The sequence below is a fragment of the Dendropsophus ebraccatus genome, chromosome 1 (genome assembly GCF_027789765.1).
Source record: "Dendropsophus ebraccatus isolate aDenEbr1 chromosome 1, aDenEbr1.pat, whole genome shotgun sequence".
Classification (NCBI taxonomy): domain Eukaryota; kingdom Metazoa; phylum Chordata; class Amphibia; order Anura; family Hylidae; genus Dendropsophus; species Dendropsophus ebraccatus.
In genome coordinates, this window is record NC_091454.1 from 83237631 (window position 1) to 83258272 (window position 20642).

General features: G+C 44.5%; 1 protein-coding gene across 3 annotated transcripts in view; it reads right to left on the reverse strand.

Annotated features, from left to right (window-relative positions):
* The window catches only part of CEP290 (centrosomal protein 290), a 175895-nt gene that overhangs the window by 102071 nt on the left and 53182 nt on the right, over positions 1–20642 (reverse strand). For all 3 annotated transcript variants that reach the window (XM_069974121.1, XM_069974113.1, XM_069974129.1), the window contains exons 20-24: positions 16813–16977; positions 14677–14826; positions 11394–11509; positions 5167–5269; positions 2778–3008 (exon numbers count right to left, since the gene is read on the reverse strand). In XM_069974121.1, coding sequence (XP_069830222.1) covers positions 2778–3008; positions 5167–5269; positions 11394–11509; positions 14677–14826; positions 16813–16977 — 765 coding nt within the window. The remainder of the gene's footprint in view (positions 1–2777; positions 3009–5166; positions 5270–11393; positions 11510–14676; positions 14827–16812; positions 16978–20642) is intronic.

Below are 20642 nucleotides of genomic sequence, written 5' to 3' on the forward strand. Positions count from 1 at the left end.
GGGGTACTCAACAACTTTTAGTAAAGGTCCACCTACCGGGGTCTATTATCAGTTGAAGGTCCGAACTGAACATCATTAGTAAATGTGTTGTGCTCCCCTAGTGGTATTTAGCCCCCCTGTTGCTCCCCCAGTCGTATATAGACCACTGTGCACTCTCCTAGTAGTATATAGAGCCCTGTGCGCTCCCCCAGTAGTATATAGCCCCCCTGTGCACTTCCCCAGTATATAGCTCCCTGTGCGCTCCCCCAGTAGTATATAGCCCCCCTGTGCGCTCCACTAGTAGTATATAGCCCCCTGTGCACTCCCCCAGTTGTATATAGCCCTCCGTGTGCTCCCCCCAGTAGTATGTAGTCTCCTGTGCGCTCCCCCAGTAGTATATAGTCCACCTGTGCACTCCCCCAGTAGTATATAGCACCCCTGTGCATTCCCCCAGTAGTATATAGACCCCCGTTTTGAGTTCCCCAGTAGTAGAGCCCCCCACTGTGTGCTCCCCCAGTAGTATATAGACCCCCGTTCTGTGCTCCTCAGTAGTATAAAGCCCCCGTGCTCTCCCCCAGTAGTATATAGTCCCCCTGTGTGCTTCCCTAGTAGGATATAGCCCCCCTGTGCTCTCCTCCAGTAGTATATAGCTCCCCTGTGTGCTCCCCCAGTAGTATATAGCCCCTATGCGCTCCTACAGTAGTATATACACCCTTATGTGCTCCCCAAGTATTATATAGACCCCCGCTTTTTGTTCCTCCAGTAGTATATAGCCCCTCACTTTGTGCTCCTAAGTAGTATATAGCCGCCCTGTGCTCTCCCCTAGTATATAGGCTCCTGTGCGCTCCCCAGTAGTATATAGCCCTCTGTGCTCTCCCCCAGTAGTATATAGCCCGCCTGTGCTCTCCCCAGTATTATATAGCCCCCGCTTTGTGCACCCCAGTAGTGTATAGCCCCCCTGTGTGCTCCCCCAGTAGTAAATAGTCCTCCTGCGCTCCCCCAGTAGTATATAGCACCCCTGCTGTGTGCTCCCCCAGTTATATAGCCCCCCTGTGCTCAACCTCCCACATAGCATATAACATAAAAAAAGTCCGGGCTTCTCCTCTTCTCTTCCCCTCCTGTGGCCGCACGGCAGCAGTCACAAGCAGCCGATCTCCAGTGACGTCACTTGAGCGCCAAAACCAGAGACAGGACATAGCGGCCTCTTGTGACCGCTGCGGCCACAAGAATGACTGACAGGGAGGGAGCCGAAGTGCTGCTCCTGCACGGTAACTATGAGCGCTCGTTATGAGGGGAGCAGCATAGCTCAGTATACAGGTATACTGAACTGCAGCATGGGCCCGGACAGCTGGCCTCCGCGGTCCGCGTTAGAATCGCGGTCCACCATTTGACTAGATGTTCACCTACAGTAGTTCTGTTAAACTCACACCTCCACCCTCTAAGGCTGTTCGATGATGAGTCTCTCTTTTGCTTAGACACAATGATAGCCAGTGATGTTGCTTGTATGACTGTGAGCAGCTTGCACAATCTAAACACACTATCATGGCCTGCAACATCCCCGGACTTGTCTCCAATCAAGCAATTCCTGGGACGCCACTAGTCAGCAATTGCAAAGGGAGGTGCCAGCACCGGATAAGGATGATTTCCGCACCCAAGTGTATTCAGTTTCCAGCTGACTGACAATCATGCAGGCATAGGAATTGTACTAAGTATCTCCTTGACTTATCTGTTATCTAAGAGTGTCAGAAGTTTAGAACCTGAACTACAGCTGGCAGACTTATTTTAAGGGATGCCAAGAACCATCAAAATGTATATAAGTCATTCATTTTATAAAAACACTGCTATCCTTTAAAATGTCATTGTAATTTCAAACAGAAATCAAAGTTCGGTACAAGCAATAAGGGAAAGACTGTAATACATTTTAATAGTCAAAAGAGCTTCCTTCTGCACTCACAAGGCTGCGTTCTCTCTGTTCCCCCCTCACTTCTTAACTGTTCATCACTAATGGAAAGCCATCAACAGCAGAATGAGCACAGGCTTAGGCTGCATTCCATGTTCTCCACATGCGGTCTGTTGGCAGCCTGTATAGCACGGACTGAACTGGCGGAACTCCCTACTTTATAATTCAATATGCTGCATTGAGCTCCTAAACACTTAAAGCTCCTTGTTTCAGTACGGACACGGCTGTGTCAGTACAGTAGCCCACAGCTTTAACTGTTTCAGGACTGTATGTACATAATGTGTGAATGTGGCCTAGCACTGCCCATACAGGCCTATTTTGGGGAAAGGGGGGGGGGGTGGCAAGTGAGCAGGAAGTGCTGAGAAAAAGCCTGTGGAGACTGTTTCTGACCACAGAAACTGCTAAATTCACAGGTCAGACTGCTCAGAAATGGTCTGGGAACATCTGAAGGTTTGCCAAAGTAAGGTAGGATTGCAGGATGTTGTTTATAGTGTGTATAAAGTGTATAGGAGGCAGCACAGGAGTAATTCTGTATCCACATTGCTGCTTGGCATAGGGAAAGTAGACAGAGATGTTTGTAAAGTGGTAAAATAGAGTGAAGATGCCAAATACTAGTGACCAAAATATAATGACAGTAATGTAACCAAATTAGCCTTACGCTAGACTTGATATAAAAGTTAGTATATATCACCATTAAATGGAGACAAAGATAGAAATCATTACTATATGTGTGCCTTAAAAATTCAAGGCTAAACTTGTTCAATGTAAGAGAGAAACCCATATTCATTTAGGGCTTTGAACAAAAATCATCTAAAAGAATAGGAATTTCCTCTATTACCTTATATCTCTGTAGATAGCCAATTCTTTCTCCCACTGCAGCCTCCATATCAGAAATTTCAATCCTCAGTCTGTCGTTTTCTTTGCGCAGGTGTTGTTCCATTTCCAATAATGTGGTGTACCTCCTGGTCAGTGACTTCTCATTCACTCGTAGAACAGTCATTTTTCTGGAGTTTTCTGACAGAAGTTTTTTAACTTCATTTGGCTCCATCTTCAGAGCTTCTACCAAGTTCTGCAGTGCAAAGTATCATCATTATCAGACAAAAGATTTAACAACCAACAATTTTTACAACAGATTTTTCGGAGACACAACTAGGCACTGTAAAAATGACAACACCACCTTTAAAGATATGCCTGGATAGAGAGAGGACTCAATAGCTGTTTATTTTTCTAGCTTTATTTAGAAATGTTCCTCTAAAATGTACATTATACACAAAAATACACAAAAAATACACAAAAAAAATGTATATATATATTATATATATACACACACTCACCGGCCACTTTATTAGGTACACCAGGCTAGTAACGGGTTGGACCCCTTTTTGCCTTCAGAACTGCCTCAATTCTTCGTGGCATAGATACAACAAGGTGCTGGAAGCATTCCTCAGAGATTTTGGTCCATATTGACATGATGGCATCACACAGTTGCCGCAGATTTGTTGGCTGCACATCCATGATGCGAATCTCCCGTTCCACCACATCCCAAAGATGCTCTATTGGATTGAGATCTGGTGACTGTGGAGGCCATTTGAGTACAGTGAACTCATTGTCATGTTCAAGAAACCAGTCTGAGATGATTCTAGCTTTATGACATGGCGCATTATCCTGCTGAAAGTAGCCATCAGATGTTGGGTACATTGTGGTCATAAAAGGATGGACATGGTCAGCAACAAGACTCAGGTAGGCTGTGGCGTTGCAACGATGCTCAATTGGTACCAAGGGGCCCAAAGAGTGCCAAGAAAATATTCCCCACACCATGACACCACCACCACCAGCCTGAACCATTGATACAAGGCAGGATGGATCCATGCTTTCATGTTGTTGACGCCAAATTCTGACCCTACCATCCGAATGTCGCAGCAGAAATCGAGACTCATCAGACCAGGCAACGTTTTTCCAATCTTCTACTCTCCAATTTCGATGAGCTTGTGCAAATTGTAGCCTCAGTTTCCTGTTCTTAGCTGAAAGGAGTGGCACCCAGTGTGGTCTTCTGCTGCTGTAGCCCATCTGCCTCAAAGTTCGCCGTACTGTGCGTTCAGAGATGCTCTTCTGCCTACCTTGGTTGTAACGGTTGGCTATTTGAGTCACTGTGGCCTTTCTATCAGCTCGAGCCAGTCTGCCCATTCTCCTCTGACCTCTGGCATCAACAAGGCATTTCCGCCCACAGAACTACCGCTCACTTGATGTTTTTTCTTTTTCGGACCATTCTCTGTAAACCCTAGAGATGGTTGTGCATGAAAATCCCAGTAGATCAGCAGTTTCTGAAATACTCAGACCAGCCCTTCTGGCACCAACAACCATGCCGCGTTCAAAGGCACTTAAATCACCTTTCTTCCCCATACTGATGCTCGGTTTGAACTGCAGGAGATTGTCTTGACCATGTCTATATGCCTAAATGCACTGAGTTGCCGCCATGTGATTGGCTGATTAGAAATTAAGTGGTAACGTGCAGTTGGACAGGTGTACCTAATAAAGTGGCCGGTGAGTGTATGTATGTATATATATATATATATATATATATATATATATACACACACACACACACACACACTGCTGCCCATACTATCCACACTCTCCCAAAAAATTATTTTGAGGTGGTAAAACATCCTCTCTATAGTGCTAATCTTGCCCCATCAAACTATTACCCTAAAAGAAGTCATAACAGGAGAGAGATTCACATGTGATGAAGAAGAGGTGTAAACAGCAATGCATTTGTGGCACCCACAAATATATTTTACACTTTGGTACAGATGTTAGGCATAAAACATACCTTTTATCATAATTGATCTCTCTGCTGTTGTTATTGACATTTCAGTGTGATTCTATACTGTACACGTCTGCCAAGCTTTGCATGTGTTTTTTATTTTTTATTTTATGAGAAGAGATTGCATCTTTTTGCTATGCAAACTCCAACAGCGTGCTAACATAATGAAAGTATGCTATATAAATACTACAAATATACTTTGTAAAACCCTAGCTTGAGGAAGCGGCAATCAGCCGTGAAACAGCTGTCCTGGGGTAGCGTACGCCCGCACCTCCACCTGTCCTCCCTTCCCTGATGTATACTGTGCCTCAATAAAGATTCCTGAAGATCGGTGAGTGCCCGGACCTCTGTCTTCACTGTTTACATACTTTGTAAAACACTGACAGATGTAGACAAGACTTACCACATATTCCTTTATTTGGACAATGTCCTGTTCTTTTTCACTTTCCAATTTAGAAATTTCCTCCTTCAGTCTTTTTATGTCGACTTGCCAAGATTCCCTTTCCCTACACAAATGTGAACATACACACAAAAAAATTATTTTTACTGTACGAGCTTACATGTTCAGACTTTCACAATGAACTTTTCCATCAAAGACATGAACTTAAAGGGGCCATTCAGGAAGAACCCCTTAAGGACCAAGGCAAATTTTATGAATATGACCTGTGTCAATTTATTCATCAATAACTTGGGAATACTTTTACCAATCCTTCTGATTCCAAGATTCTTCTACATTTCTCTACATTTGAAAGTCTCTGTCAATAAGGAAAATAGTAATACTACATTTATTGTTTATTAATTCATATCTATAACATGTTTATGTTATTTTAAAAGCATTTGGTGAACATGCTTTTACTTATTTACAATTTCCAAAATGTCCGTGAAAATTTCAAACTCAGAAATTCTTTAGGCACCAGTTCAGTTTTGGAGTATATTTTAGAGGCCTGTATACTAAAAACCCACACATTTCAACCCATTTTGAAATCTTCACCCTTTCAAGTATTTAAATTTACATTCATACAGTTATTTAACCCTTTGGGCATTTCACAAGAATAACTGCAAAGTAAGAGTGCTAAAAAGGATTCTGTGAGTACTCACCGTAAAATCCTTTTCTCGTCGAAGTTCATTGGGGGACACAGACACAGTGGGTATAGGCTGGTGCCACTAGGAGACGACACTAAGCAAAGAAAAAAGTGTTGGCTCCTCCCACCAGGCTATACCCCACCTGCAGGCACTGAGCTAATCAGTTTGTACAAAAGCAGTAGGAGCAGCCAGGAGAAGCCAACAGAAGGTACACAACACAGTTAGAAACAGAACGGCTGATGGTCCATAACCGGGAGGAAAGGGAACCAGCCAGCAGAGCCTGTAAACAGTCAAGGCCCAGAAAAATGAGAATTGGGTGGGGAGCTGTGTCCTCCAATGAACTTCGACGAGAAAAGGATTTTACGGTGAGTACTCACAAAATCCTATTTTCTCGCTCGTATCATTGGGGGACACAGACACAGTGGGATGTCCTAAAGCAGTCCCCAAGGGTGGGAACAAATAGACATTGCACAATCAACCGGCTAACATACTGCAACCTGCAGAGAATGGTGATCAGGAAGCCACATCGATGGAAAGGCTGCACCTACGACCAGAGTAAGGGGTGCAGAGATCAAGAAACGGTTGAGGGCACCTAGGCGTAGGGGACCTATGACACATAGGCCATTCTATGGAAAAAAGTAGGAGACAAGCAACAAAAGAAGCCATGTATCCAAAAAGCCAGAGAGATAAAGAAGAAGGCGCAAGGAAAGGGATAACTGCCTGACCCAGACCTAGGCTGGAGTCATAAGGAACATGGGAAGATAAAAGGAAAAACCCACGTACAGTATAAGATGTAGGGAGAAACGACGAAGCGACAGGTCACACCTGAATGTAAGCAGGAAGAAGCCCTTGGAAGGCTTGTACACCGTCTCAATGTACCCAGAGACAGAACAAATACATTGCGAATGTGTGGGGGTCTGGTAGATGCTGGGTAGTGATCGTGGGCTGAAGAAACAACCACTGGACAAGCCAAAGAGTGGCAGAGACGCATGCAGGACTGTGGTAACATAGGAGATAGATTATCCCAAAGACCTCTATCAGTCCATGGGCCAAGACAAGAGTGTAAACATCGAGTAACACCCGAGTCCAGGCAGGTAACCGAGACAGTGATGAAAGGCAAAGTAAGGCAGATCCCTGCAAAACCTGGGGAATCCAGGGAAACTAACAAGAATGTCCCCTGAGGAAGGGTCCTGTCAGCAGGTATGATGTACTAGAGAACAGTGTATATCACAAAGGCCCAGAGACTGGACTTAGTGGGACAGATGAATAACCGGAAGAAGCAGACAGTGGAACTGAGAACACAAAGGCTGGTTATCACAGAGACAGGAGGGCAAGTACATATGGCCGGAAATATTATCTCACCAGTAGGAAGACGAGTGGCGTAAGAGTCTGGGATGATTACAGGGCTAGCCCGCCTAGGAGACAACATCCTGGTGGAAGCTTCCAATGTTATGCTATGGCTCAAGTCGACTGTAAGAGATATGGATCAGCTAGAAGACCTGACCTATAGACAGCACCCTTTTAGAACAAGGCTTACCAAAGCTGAGGAGAAGCACCGAAGGAGCGGTCACCGAGAGATGCAGGGTCTGAGGTTGTCTGCAGTAGAAGACACTCCCTTACGTATTCTGTCAGAACAGAGGACTTGGAGGGGTTCCACTGCAGATGCACATTTCATAAAGAAACGTGACCTCTAGCAGAGCAGGACAAAATAGGGGTCAACATTTGTGTTGGGAGAAGTAAGGCTAAAAGATAGCTAAGGCTTCAGAACATAGGGTCCTAGCCTCCAAAAGAGGAGAATATCATGCAAAGAGAAGTGGAGCAAAGTAGGCAAGTCCCCAGTGGAACCATCAAAAACACCTGCAGCAACAGAGGCTAAAGGGACCAAACAGAAAGAACGTCCAGTTGTATGTATCCTTTCAGGAAATAGAGCAATAATCGCATAGTCCGAAGACCTGAATTGAAGTAGAGTTAAAAACAAGAGTGTGTACCATGAAAGAATACCTAAATGTGTACTGGATGCACATGGGTTAAACATCCCCTGACAAGGAAGGAGATGATCAGGTCCACTGCACACTGGCTGGGACTCCCACATATATGCGTGAAAGCAAGCAGTCTACAGGTCACAAGAAAGTGAACCTTTCCCTGTAAAAGAAGGAATGCTACCAGCACGGTACCACTCAATTGTGGGGGGACTGGAGGATAGATGGCATCCATAGGGACAGGCCAATAAGGCCTGAGATTCCGGGCAGCTCTGGCTGTGTATGCACAGCCGACTTCTACACTTTTCTTTTGAACGCTATAAAGCGTAGCGTTATATCGTTTCAAGTGACGCTGATGTAGCAATAGCCAAGTGGCATGTGAGCGCTGATGTAGCAATAGTCAAGTGGCATGTGACAGACAGGATAGTATCGCTAAGGCACAACTACTTCACCTGTGGAAGGGAGTAATAAGACTGTCGATGTAGCGACAGAGCGTCTCAAGTGACTGCTGATGTAACAATAGTCAGTGGCATGAGACCGCTGATGTAGCAATAGTCAGTGTCATATGACAGGCAGGATGGCATCGCTGAGACACGACCACTTCACCTGTGGAAGGGAGTAATACGACTGCTGATGTAGCAATGGTCACTGCCATGTGACTGCTGAGATAGCGATAGTCATTGCCATATGACTAGCTGATGTAACAATGGCCACTGCCATGTGACTGCAGACATAGTGATGGCCATTGCCATGTGACTGCAGAGGTAGTGATGGCCAGTACCATGTGACTGCAGAGGTGGCGATAGTCAGTGCCATGTGACTGCAGAGGTAGCGATGGCCAGTGCCATGTGACCACGGAGGAGGCGATAGTCAGTTCCATGTGACAGCTGATGTAACGATGGCCAGTGCCACGTGACTGCTGAGGTGGCGATAGACAGTGCCATGTGACTGGCTGATGTAGCGATAGCCAGTGCCATGTGACTGCTGATGCAACGATGGCCAGTGCCACGTGACTGCTGAGGTGGCGATAGACAGTGCCATGTGACTGGCTGATGTAGCGATGGCCAGTGCCATGTGACTGCTGATGCAACGATGGCCAGTGCCACGTGACTGCTGAGGTGGCGATAGTCAGTGCCGTGTGACTGGCTGATGTAGTGACGTCCAGTGCCATGCGACTGCTGATGTAGCAATGGTCAGTAACATGACAGGAGGTATGGCTGCTTCACCCGCAGGAGTAATATGACGAGCAACAGGCAGTGCCATGTATCCCTGTGAAAGGTTGCCACCCTTCAAGAGGCAAAAGGGTACGCCTGCAACACAATATTCATGAACTATAGGAGGTATAATAATTGAAATGAAAGCTGCCTGTGGCTAAACATGTCTATCCCAAGATAGAAGAAAGGAAATACTGAAAAAGGCGGACTGGATGGACCAAGTGGTCTTGTTCTGCTGACAATCTTTTATACAACCTCCATAAAAGATTGTTATAGAAAGATATGGGTGCTGTAGTAATCTCATTTTAACCCTAGAGGGCGCTGGAGAGAGAGGCACTATTATTAACAGTGTAGGAGGCGCAGAGCCTCTAAAGGCCAGCAGGGGGCGCATGAACTGTTCCGAGAGGGCTGCAGAGAGAACTGTAGCCCGCATGGGAGAAAGACAGAGACAGCAGCGCCAATAGCAGACAGCAGATAAGGCGCGCTGCTCCGCTATTGGTTGCTGTGAAGAAAACACACCCCCTAGAAGAGAGGCCTTGTAAGGCCATAAAGCCGGGGGCTGATGGAAGATGTGACCGGCGCTGCGGCGCGGTCGCGAGGAGAGCTCCAGGAACGCGGCTCTTAGTATGCAGGGGCCCTGGAGCACAGTATGACCCGACCGGACTGTCCACAGTGTCAGAGCCCTGCCCCCACCTCCAATGTTGCCTGCCGCCCGGAAGACCTGTTGGCGGCGGCGGGCGGGTTGTTAGTGGTGCTAGTGTTGTTGCTGGTGTGTTACTTGCGGGGGGTGTCTGGCGGGCAGCACACGGCTACATGTGTCTGTAAGGAGAACCCAGTGCCATGTGACTTATCAGGCGAGGGAGAAGAGGAGAAGGGCTACAGCTATGCCCGGTTTTTACGTAAGCCCTTAGGGGGAATAAAGAGGAGGGTGATCCCGGGGTGAGAGGAGGGTGAACCCGGGGAGGATGGGAGGAGTGAGATCCCGCGGGATATGGAGGTGACATGGCGGGAAGGCGTGGGGGCAAGCCCTAGGGGGGATAACAGCAGTTCCCAGGGAAGGAGGGAAATACTCACCTAGTACCATATACTCACCCTCTTGCTCCTCTCCAACTCCCCGGTAAGACCAGCAGGGTCACCCCTTCAGCGTTCCACTCACCTGGAGGGGTTTGCTGGTATGGGGGGAGCACTTCCAGCAGTCTGGGTGAACCTTGGGCTGGTGGGACTTAGGAGCCCGCTCCAGACTCATGATACCACTTTTCTTCATGGAGCTAGGGGTACTGGCAGCGCTCTGCTGCTCACCCTGCTTGTTGGGGAAACAGGGAGACATGCTTGTCTATGTTATCCCACCTAAAAGGGAGAAAAAAGTAAAATAACTAACTAAAATAATAAAAGGCAGAAAGCTGCAGTAACTGCAGGAGTGTCTGCCTCCTACGGACACTAAGCTAAAACTGATTAGCTCAGTGCCTGCAGCCGGGGTATAGCCTGGTGGGAGGAGCCAACACTTTTTTCTTTGCTTTGTGTCGCCTCCTAGTGTCACCAGCCTATACCCACTGTGTCTGTGTCCCCCAATGATACGAGCGAGAAAGTAAAAATTAGCATTTTCTTTCCAGAGATTCCAATGTAATCCTATGTGTTTTTTACAACACCAATTACCGTTACTGATCCACCAATGCCGGCAATTGCTGATGCTGGACCCTCTTTGGGGGTTCAGTTGCAATTACTCTAAAATGTCAGCTATCAGCTGAAAGTTTAGTTGCAGCTACCGGTCACTGTCTGTGTAAACAGTGAACATCTGAAGCAGGTCAGTACATTTACTGACTTTTGAGGGAAGGGGTTAAATGTTGCTACGATGGTACACATGAAGAGAGGAATTTATCAAGATCAGTATACCTGTATGCCAGTCTTAAATAAAGCCCTGCCCCCATTCAATCGGCAAGATTTATTAATAATGTGTTTACACAGACAGATTTATCTGACAGATTTTTGAAGCCAAAGCCACGAACAGACTATAAACAGAAGACAGGAATTTCTCCTCTTTTCAAATTCATTCCTGGCTTTGGCTTCAAATATCTGTCAGATAAAATTGTCAGTGCAAACACAGCATAAGAGGAGCATAGCCCACAGCAGCCGCAGAAATCTACACCTGCTCAGCCTTGTCATGCCCATGAGGAGAGCAAGGCTTATGTCAGAGAAAGGGTGCAGAATTTTATTCACACCATAAGGTTTGTGAAAAAATCTGCACCTTTTCCTTGGTGTATACCAGAGCGCTCAATGATCAATCTCCCTGAAATGTTCAACATACATATAATGTGGCATTAAATTATGTGTAATATGATGTTTTATATTCCATTTACATCTGATATTCCTTGTAGATAAGCCCTTGCTGGTGACGCATCACTGCAAATTTTCTCTTGTATTCTTCTAGCGTTTCCTCCAATTTCACATTAGACTTTTCTTTAGACTCTACTTCCTGGAATGAAATACAAAAGATGTATCAAGATGTTAACTCAAAAGTAACTTAGTAGCGTGCACAGATATTGACTACTGTAAAAGTACCATCTATGGTATTTATTATGTAATATCTTCCCTGATGGTGCATAACAGTCTGTAAAGCATATTAAAAAAATCATGCTGTTTTGGGCTTCTTTCCCACTTTGCTAAAGGTTAACCATTATAAAACTAAAAGTTCATGTTACCATTTCATATACAGTACTTACTGTGTGTGAATGGAAACACTCAGCGATTACATATAGCAGGCAAAAACCAAATTACATTGCACTTCTCTGCCTCTTTAGTCTAGAAACAGTTATTGCTCTGAATGAGTTGTGTAACCATAGGTGAACCCTGTGAATAACCTCTATTCTTGGAAATATTTGATACATGCATTTTTTTAAATACATGGGTGAAAAGCTGTGTGTAAATGCATAACCAATGGATCACTCACAGGACAATTAGCTGTAAGGTGGTTGCTCACACTCAGATTACTCTCCCCTGTCCTCAGTGTGCGCTTCTTCAACCTTTTTTCCTCCTTTAGGGTGGGTTCACACTGAGGAACTCTCTCGGATAAATTCTGCCGAATTCCATCGCTAGAACGCGCTCACATGAGTCAGACGGCCGTGAGTGCATACAGGCAACGGAAATCGGCGGAATTTTTCTGTGAGAATTCCTCAGTGTGAACCCACCCTAACGTGAAAGGAGCTGCAGTGTAATCTAAGCCCAGAGATACTAGAAAGCAGGACCAGGATTGCAGGACCAGCAAACTAGTTCTGCTTTCTCTCCTGTTGTGCAGTAACGCCTTTTATCATGTAAAATGGGCCAGAGATCAGCTGACGGACAAGCAAAAACTCAGTTTTTTTTTTTTGTGAAGACATCTAAATTATCACTATTGGCAACACATTGCCTTGTGTAAACAGGGGATTTGCGGCTGACAGCGATAAATTTGAGCAATTTAGAGCAAATCTGTAACACTAAACACCACCCCTGAATCCCCAGTACCGTTAGCTTTTCTCAATGCATGCCTGGTCCCAGGCTTCCCTTATTCAGGTTAAAAAAATATATATTTTATTCCGACGGTGCAGTGTCAAAAGGGTGGGGCCTAGATCATCTTTGCCCTAGGCCTGCAGCGCCTCTCTCCCCACCTTTCTTTTTTGTTGACATACCCCTTGGTTGGATAGTCATCTTTAAAAGGCCTAGGCCCAGCCCTTTGACAGCACTGCCAGAATAAAAGAAGGTATGTTTTGAGAAAAGCTAACAAACGGTACCAGGGGTTCGGAGGGGGTATTCGGCCATACACATTTGCTTTAATCCAGCTATCGTTTTGAATGAGCCTTGTGGTGGCTCAGCAAAGGAGTGCCTATCAGTTAGATTGACACTCATTGCTTGCCCCTTATTGCTGTCCTGCGCTCAACTAACATACTTTTTTTTTTTTTTTTACTTTATGGGCAGATTACACCATCTGAAGAACAACATACGCATCTCCTGCATAAATATTATTCAACTTTATTATAACATGCATCACTTTGTATCGTATGCTAACTTGTGTTATTGGACATATTGAATGGGCTATGCAGTCACATGGGAGCAGTGTGAATCCTGCCCTCGAATCAAGAAGCATAAAGTAGCAAGATTGGGGTGGGGGCTACAGGAGTAAAGTGCCTATTTCACAGGCCGACGGAGAAGAGCAAACGAGCGCTGCCAGCTCTCATTTGTTCCTCATTCCCCGCTCATTGCAGTCGCTATTTTCCACGACTGAAGCGAACGGGTGAGTCCAGAGGGGGCCGCAGGGAGCTGCCCGGTGATCGCTAGATCGTCCGGGCAGCCTATAGCATACAGCAGTGGTCTGCTGCCGCCGCTCCTATGCCACGGGGTAACGGCAGCAGATCGTTGCTGTATGAGTCGTTTGTATCTCAACATGTTGAAAAACAAACGTCTGCAACGATCAGCCGACATGAATGATGTCGGCTGATTGCTGCCTTCTATTCCACGGGGCGATTATCGGCCTAGTACCGACGATAATCTTTCCGTGGATTAGGGCCTTAAACCAAGTAGAGTGAGTAAATCTACCATAAGTGCTCATGCAAGTGCTGGAAATTTGTAGGATGTGTTTATATGGTCACTTTTAAAATTAATCACAATCATTAGACAACTACTTTAGGCTGATATGAGATTAGCCTAATATGGCTGCATGTATGCATCCGCATTATGGCTACATATCCTAACCCAACTTTGGCTCTAATGACTTTAGCTGAAAGCATTACAGATTCCTAAGATGTATTTATGTATTATGCACATTTAGGCTGGGTTCACACTATGTATATTTGAGGCTGTATTTGTGAGGCTGTATAGCAACCAAAACCAGGAGTGGATTGAAAACACAGAAAGGCTCTGTTCACATAATGTTGTAATTGAGTGGATGGCCGCCATTTAATGGCAAATATTTGCTGTTATTTTAAAACAACGGCTGTGGTATTGAAATAATGGCCGTTATTTACTGTTATATGGCGGCCATCCACTCAATTTCAACATTGTGTGAACAGATCCTTTCTGTGTTTTCAATCCACTCCTGGTTTTGGTTGCTATGAGGACCTGACATGAGGACCAAATACAGCCTGAAATATACATAGTGTGAACCCAGCCCTAAAATGTATGTATCACACACATTTAAAACATAGAAAGTAGAGAGGACAGCACTCCAACAGTGGGGTGGTGCACAAGGTGGAAAGGTCCAGCAACAGGTATATAGAAGTAGTAGACTAAGCTGATGAAGGCCATGTTTGGCCGAAACGTGTACTGCCTGTAATATTGATGCTTACTGCACTTCAATAAATTAGCAAATCCATTGGTGAGTGCCGGGCTCTTCTATACACATTTAAAACAGACCTAAAGCTCACAAATATTACCAATATGATCTTTCAACACATATCAACAATATGTCAGCAGAACATTTTTCCTTAAAAAAAGAAAAAAAAGTTACTAGACCTGAAATATACCCTTAATATTGACATACATGTGTACAGCTATTCTATATCATGAAAAATGTAAGTAGAAAGCTATCAATCAGGGGTGAGTGGTTGTGCTAGAGACAGATTCCTTTAAAAAGACAATGATAAGGCAGGTTTAGTTACAGTTTTAGAATACCTGCAGAAGATGTAAGAGATACTCGTTCAAAGAATTGATAAGATTGGTGCTGGATAAAGACATTCCTTCTGGAAGGTTTATAGCTTTAAACACAATGTTTGCCCCTTCTGACTGACGAAGAAGAATGGCTTCATTTTCAAGGTGTGAAATCTGGGAAAGAATATGAAACATTACAGCCAAAAAAACACATCTTTTTGGAAAACAAAATTCTCTAGCCAGGTTGTAAGCTATACAAGTTCTGAAAAGTGAGTGGTGGTGTCATATTGTAAAGTATGTTTAAGTGTACCAATCATTATACAAAACTTTTGACTTGTCACATGTGTCTGGTCACATACCACAAAGCCAGGAGAGAAATGTGTTGATCGGTCACCATGTAAACATTTGAACCACAACCGATCCAAATTTCTGACATGTCTCTGTGACATCAAAAGTAAAGAAGAGTTCAACAGCATCTGTGAATTGTGACAACAAAACTTTGCATCAACAAGCATAGAAGCAGCAGAGTTTCAACCATGGTATCAGATACCTGGACGAGGTACATGGGGCAGTGTGGCTTGATCAATTCATATACAGAATTCTGATGTTTCTTATGCAGCCGAGAGGTACTAGTATAAGCCATAGGTGTGAGGTGCAGCACTCTTTTTCTTCCCTGAACCGTATTTCAACCATGAATGGTCTTTGTCAAACGCTTGACAAAGACCTTTCACGGTTAAAATATTGCTGCTTCTATGCTTGCTGATGCATTAATAGTTTGACACTTTTTTCACATTCCACGGAAGCTGTTGTATTCCTTTTAATTTGATGCTCTGATACCAGTTTTTGGGATTATTAATCAACCAACATGCATCCTTCCAGACTTACTTCAGACTTCTCGCTAAGGTGCTGTTGGAATCTACTTTGTTTTATTAGGTCTCTGAGACATATTGAATGTTTTGTATGATGGCAGGTATGCACAGGGGAACCGAGGATGAAGGTATGTCTCCTACCTTCCTCCTCAGTGCAGTTCCTGTGCTGTTTGTAGTGTAATCCTGTGTCCAGTAAGGCTGTCTGGAGCATAAAGAATTAATGGAGGGCTGGCTGCAGATCGTTTTCTCCTATCCCAATAATAGGAGATAACAAGCCCAGATAGGGATACCCCTTTAAAGTAATACAAATATTAAATACACAGAAAAGACTATTTTAGACTACAAATAATATATTCTTGAGATCCTTTACATGTGAGCTTTTAATATGTCAGGCTGCAAAACAGCTCTGCTCCAGAAGGTTAAAAAGATGGATAATTAAAAAAAAAAAAAAGGGTTTTCTGCTTACTTGCATTGAATGTAAGGGTGGGTTCCCATTGGCACTTGTACAAATCTGTTAAACTAGCTACAACACAGAATGTTGTGAAACAACACAGAAAACAACACAGAAAAATAAAACATGACGGACTCCACTTGGGTACCATAAGAAAGACCCAACTGTCCCATTAAACAAAACAAGCGTAACTTAAAGCGTAACTGTCATTTCAGGGTCATTTTTCTGAAAACATTAAATATCAACAGTACACGCGATTTTAAGGAACTCTGTAATAGGTTTTATGTACTAAAAGAGTTTCCTTCTGTACTGAAAAAGCAATTTCCCATCCTCCCCCCTCACACCAAATGAAGCAGGATTTCTGTCTCCATTATGTGGCTATGGAGAGGGGAGGGGCTGTTAGGAGTGACTGAGCACGGAGCAGTCCTGCACAACACCCTGCAATCTTCTCTCAGTAAGTTCATAGATAAGCACTAACCTTTCTGACACCTGAATTTATCGTTTTAGGTGGCCAGACAGTCTACAAACAGCTGACCTTCATGTCACCTCTTCCTGCTCCCTCATCTCCCACGGCCCCTCCCCCCTCCATAAGAATAGAATGGAGAGAGCAGAGCCCGTCTTCACTGGCTTCTCTGTAATAAAGACGTGTTTGCCTGATAATGCACAGATAAGAAGTCAGGGGGGGGAGGCAGGAAGATTGCTTCTTGAGTACAGAAAGAGGCTTTTTTGGCTGATGAAACCTATTACAGAGTTTCTTAAAATCGCTTATACTACTGATTTCTGCAATAAAAAAAAACATGACAGTTACTCTTTAAGAGTTCTGTGTACACATGCACATACCTTCTCATTAGCCTTAGCCAATAAATTTGAAAGATTTGCAGCTTCTTTCCTTGATCCTTTCAGCTCTTGCCTTAACTCATCGTTTCTACCAGTGAGTTGATCGACTTGGGCTTTCAGATGTAAGCTGGAATCAAATATACCACTGCTATTCTTTGTCTCAAAAACCTAAAATGAATTAATACAATTTCAATAATCAGTATTCACTAATCAGCTTCTATGTATAAAAATGATACTCTTCTAAGAGGAAAGTCTTCACACAACCTTTTACAATTCTATAAGATGTACTCATTTTCAGCCAAGTTGTCCATCTGGTGCCACCAAAACAATGCAACACCAGTGTAAATTATCTTTCCCAAACTATACAAGCACTGTATTTAGGCTGACACTACACTGCAGTTTTTTTGTAGTACTAATTATACATTTCAACCACCATCATACTACAGCCAAACTTTATAGCAATACATTGGGTTGCATGCAATCTTGTGACCTACAAGTTCACAATGAGTGATTATAATGTTATTCTGAAAATGATCTGATATTGAATTTATATTATGAATGTCCTAAAAACAAAACACACATGCATACGATAGATAGATAGATAGATAGATAGATAGATAGATAGATAGATAGATAGATAGATAGGATTATTTTTACTGTTCATTGCTGTAGATACATTACCAGAATGAGAAGTATCATCTTCCCATCATTAGAGGCTGGGCAAATTAAAGAGTCTCTCTGAGTACATTTAAAGGGGTTGGCCACTTTATAGTAAAATATGTCAGAATACAGTATCAGTAAGTGTACTCACTGTTTATACTGACAGCAGCTCCCTGTGTACCTCATAGAGCTAAAATCAGACTCCCCTCCTCCAGGCAGGGCTGCCCTGCTCTGTTTTGTTTCTGTCCATAAAATGGCCGACATGGAGGAGCATGTGACCATGCCCTGTCCCCTGTGTCCTCCATAGACATATACAGGCTCAGTGGTGGACAATGGGGGCGAGGCATGGTCACATGCTCCCATGTCAGCAATCTTATGGACCAAAACACCACAGAGCAGAACAGCATAGCCTGGAAGAGGAGAGTCTGATTTTAGCTCTGAGGTGCACAGGGAGCTGCTGTCAGTAAGTGCAGTGAGCACTCCTACTAATACTGTACACTGAACTATTTAACTATAAAGTGGCCAACCCCTTTAAACATACAGCCTGCTAGGTTTCTAGAATAACAAAATACAACTATACTCACATGTCTTCTGCTTCGAGTCCAGCACCACCACTTCGAGTCCTTAGAGACAGTCTGTAGTGTGTGCAGAATGACATCAGAGTAAAGAATGGTTTAAAGGGCAGTATACGGAACTAGTGGTGAGGACTGGAGCGGTCTCACTGGACTTAGCAAGCCCAGGACAGTTAAGTAAAATGTATTTTGTTATTTTAGAACCATAACAGGACGAAAATTTGTCTTCATTTATCTTGGACAACAACCACCCCTTTATTTAAAGAGAATCTGTCACTAGGTTAAAGGGGTAGTGCGGCGGTAAACAATTATTCACAGAATAACACACATTACAAAGTTATAAAACTTTGTAATGTATGTTATGTCTGTGAATGGCCCCCTTCCCCGTGTCCCACCACCCCCACCCGTGTACCCGGAAGTGTGGTGCGCTATACATACCTGTCACGTGCCGACTCGTCTCCGATCTTCAGTCTGCGATGTCGTCTTCGGACGGCCCGGCCGAATCCCTCTGAGCGTCCTGAGTGCCGGCCGCCCTCTGCCGCATCATTGGCTGCTCAGCCGCAATTGGCTGAGCATAACTGTGCTCAGCCAATCGCGGCTGAACATCTGATGACGCTTAAGAGGGCGGGCAGCACTCAGGGCGCTCGGAGGGATTCGGCCGGGCCATCCGAAGACGACATCGCAGACTGAAGATCGGAGACGAGTCGGCACGTGACAGGTATGTATAGCGCACCACACTTCGGGGTACACGGGTGGGGGTGGTGGGACACGGGGAAGGGGGCCATTCACAGACATAACATACATTACAAAGTTTTATAACTTTGTAATGTGTGTTATTCTGTGAATAATTGTTTAGCGCCGCACTACCCCTTTAAGTAGGATAACCTAGTGACAGAGACAATAAGCAGAATGATGTAAAGACTTCTATGCTTTGTGTCCTCAATATAAGTGAGGATATCTTCAGAATTGCTGCACAGCACAGAAAACCAGTCCTCCCTAATAGATGCACACAGATATCCACATGGTACCACCGCCTATGTCCACCGGATGTGGATTGACAGCTTTCTGCCTATACTTTGTACTGGCTGACAGCCATCAATCAGCACCTGATGAGTGATAGGAGTGACGCGGCCAAGCGCTCACTCTACTGGATATCAGGAGAACATCTGCACAAAACAATGTAGGTGATACATCATTCTGTTCAGTATCTCTATCACCAGATTATGCAGACCTCAGATAGGGCACCATAAACCTAGTGACAGATTCCCTTAAAGGGGTTGTCCGGCGCTAAAAAATTATTCACAGAATAACACACATTACAAAGTTATACAAGTTTGTAATGTATGTTATGTCTGTGAATGGCCCCCTTCCCCGTGTCCCACCACCCCCACCCATGTACCAGGAAGTGTGGTGCGCTATACATACCTGTCACGTGCCGACCACGGTCTCCGATCCTCAGCAGTGACGTCTTCTTCGGGAGGCCGGCGGATCTTCCCGAGTGCCGGCCGCCCTCTGCAGCGTCATCCGAAGCTCAGCCGCGATTGGCTGAGCATAACTGTGCTCAGCCAATCGCGGCTGAGCGGCTGATGACGCGGCCACGTCATCTGCTGCTCAGCTGCGATTGGCTGAGCAGTTATGCTCAGCCAATCGCGGCTGAGCTTCGGATGACGCTGCAGAGGGCGGCCGGCACTCGGGAAGATCCGCCGGCCGCCCGAAGAAGACGTCACTGCTGAGGATCGGAGACCGTGGTCGGCACGTCACAGGTGAGTATAGCGCACCACACTTCCGGGTACACGGGTGGGGGTGGTGGGACACGGGGAAGGGGGCCATTCACAGACATAACATACATTACAAACTTGCATAACTTTGTAATGTGTGTTATTCTGTGAATAATTTTTTAGCGCCGGACAACCCCTTTAAATAACACGGTTATTGTGCTGCTGGATACTATGTAATGCAAGGAATTGCAACACTATAAACAAATACATTATGCTCTGCAGACATCTTCCTAGTAAGTCTCTAGAGGAGGGGGTAATACTCTATCAATTCCTTCCCCTTTACAGGAGTCTCACTTAGTTTAAGAGCCATACAGTACATACAACTTACTATACTGAAATCGAAAGGATGTATTGGTCTCCAGGGGCGCTAACAGGGGCAAAAAACGCACTGAATAAAAAGACCTTAAAATAAATGAGGCAGTTGCTGTGTGAATTTTGATGCTGATTTTGGTGTAATGTGTCATGTTCCTCTCCAGGCATTCCTTTTTTTCCAAGCTCCCACTGCTTTGAGTAGGCAAAGATGCTCCATCAATGTAAAACATTCACGCCTCCTGACTGTATAATCACCCTATCACCTGATATTCACTTCCATAACAAAATTAAGTTCTAAGTTCTGACTACTTACTACTAATTTTCAAAGACACTATAAACCCACATATCCCAAGAATGGGAGGGTGTACTAAGAAACTATAAAATGGCGTGTAATAAAGACACCCTAAGCTATTTTATGATAGTAACATCTCATTTTGGGGTGATTGACTACAGGTCTTCTATAAAAGGAATAATAAAACTAAAATACAACACATGACAAAAAAATTTTAAA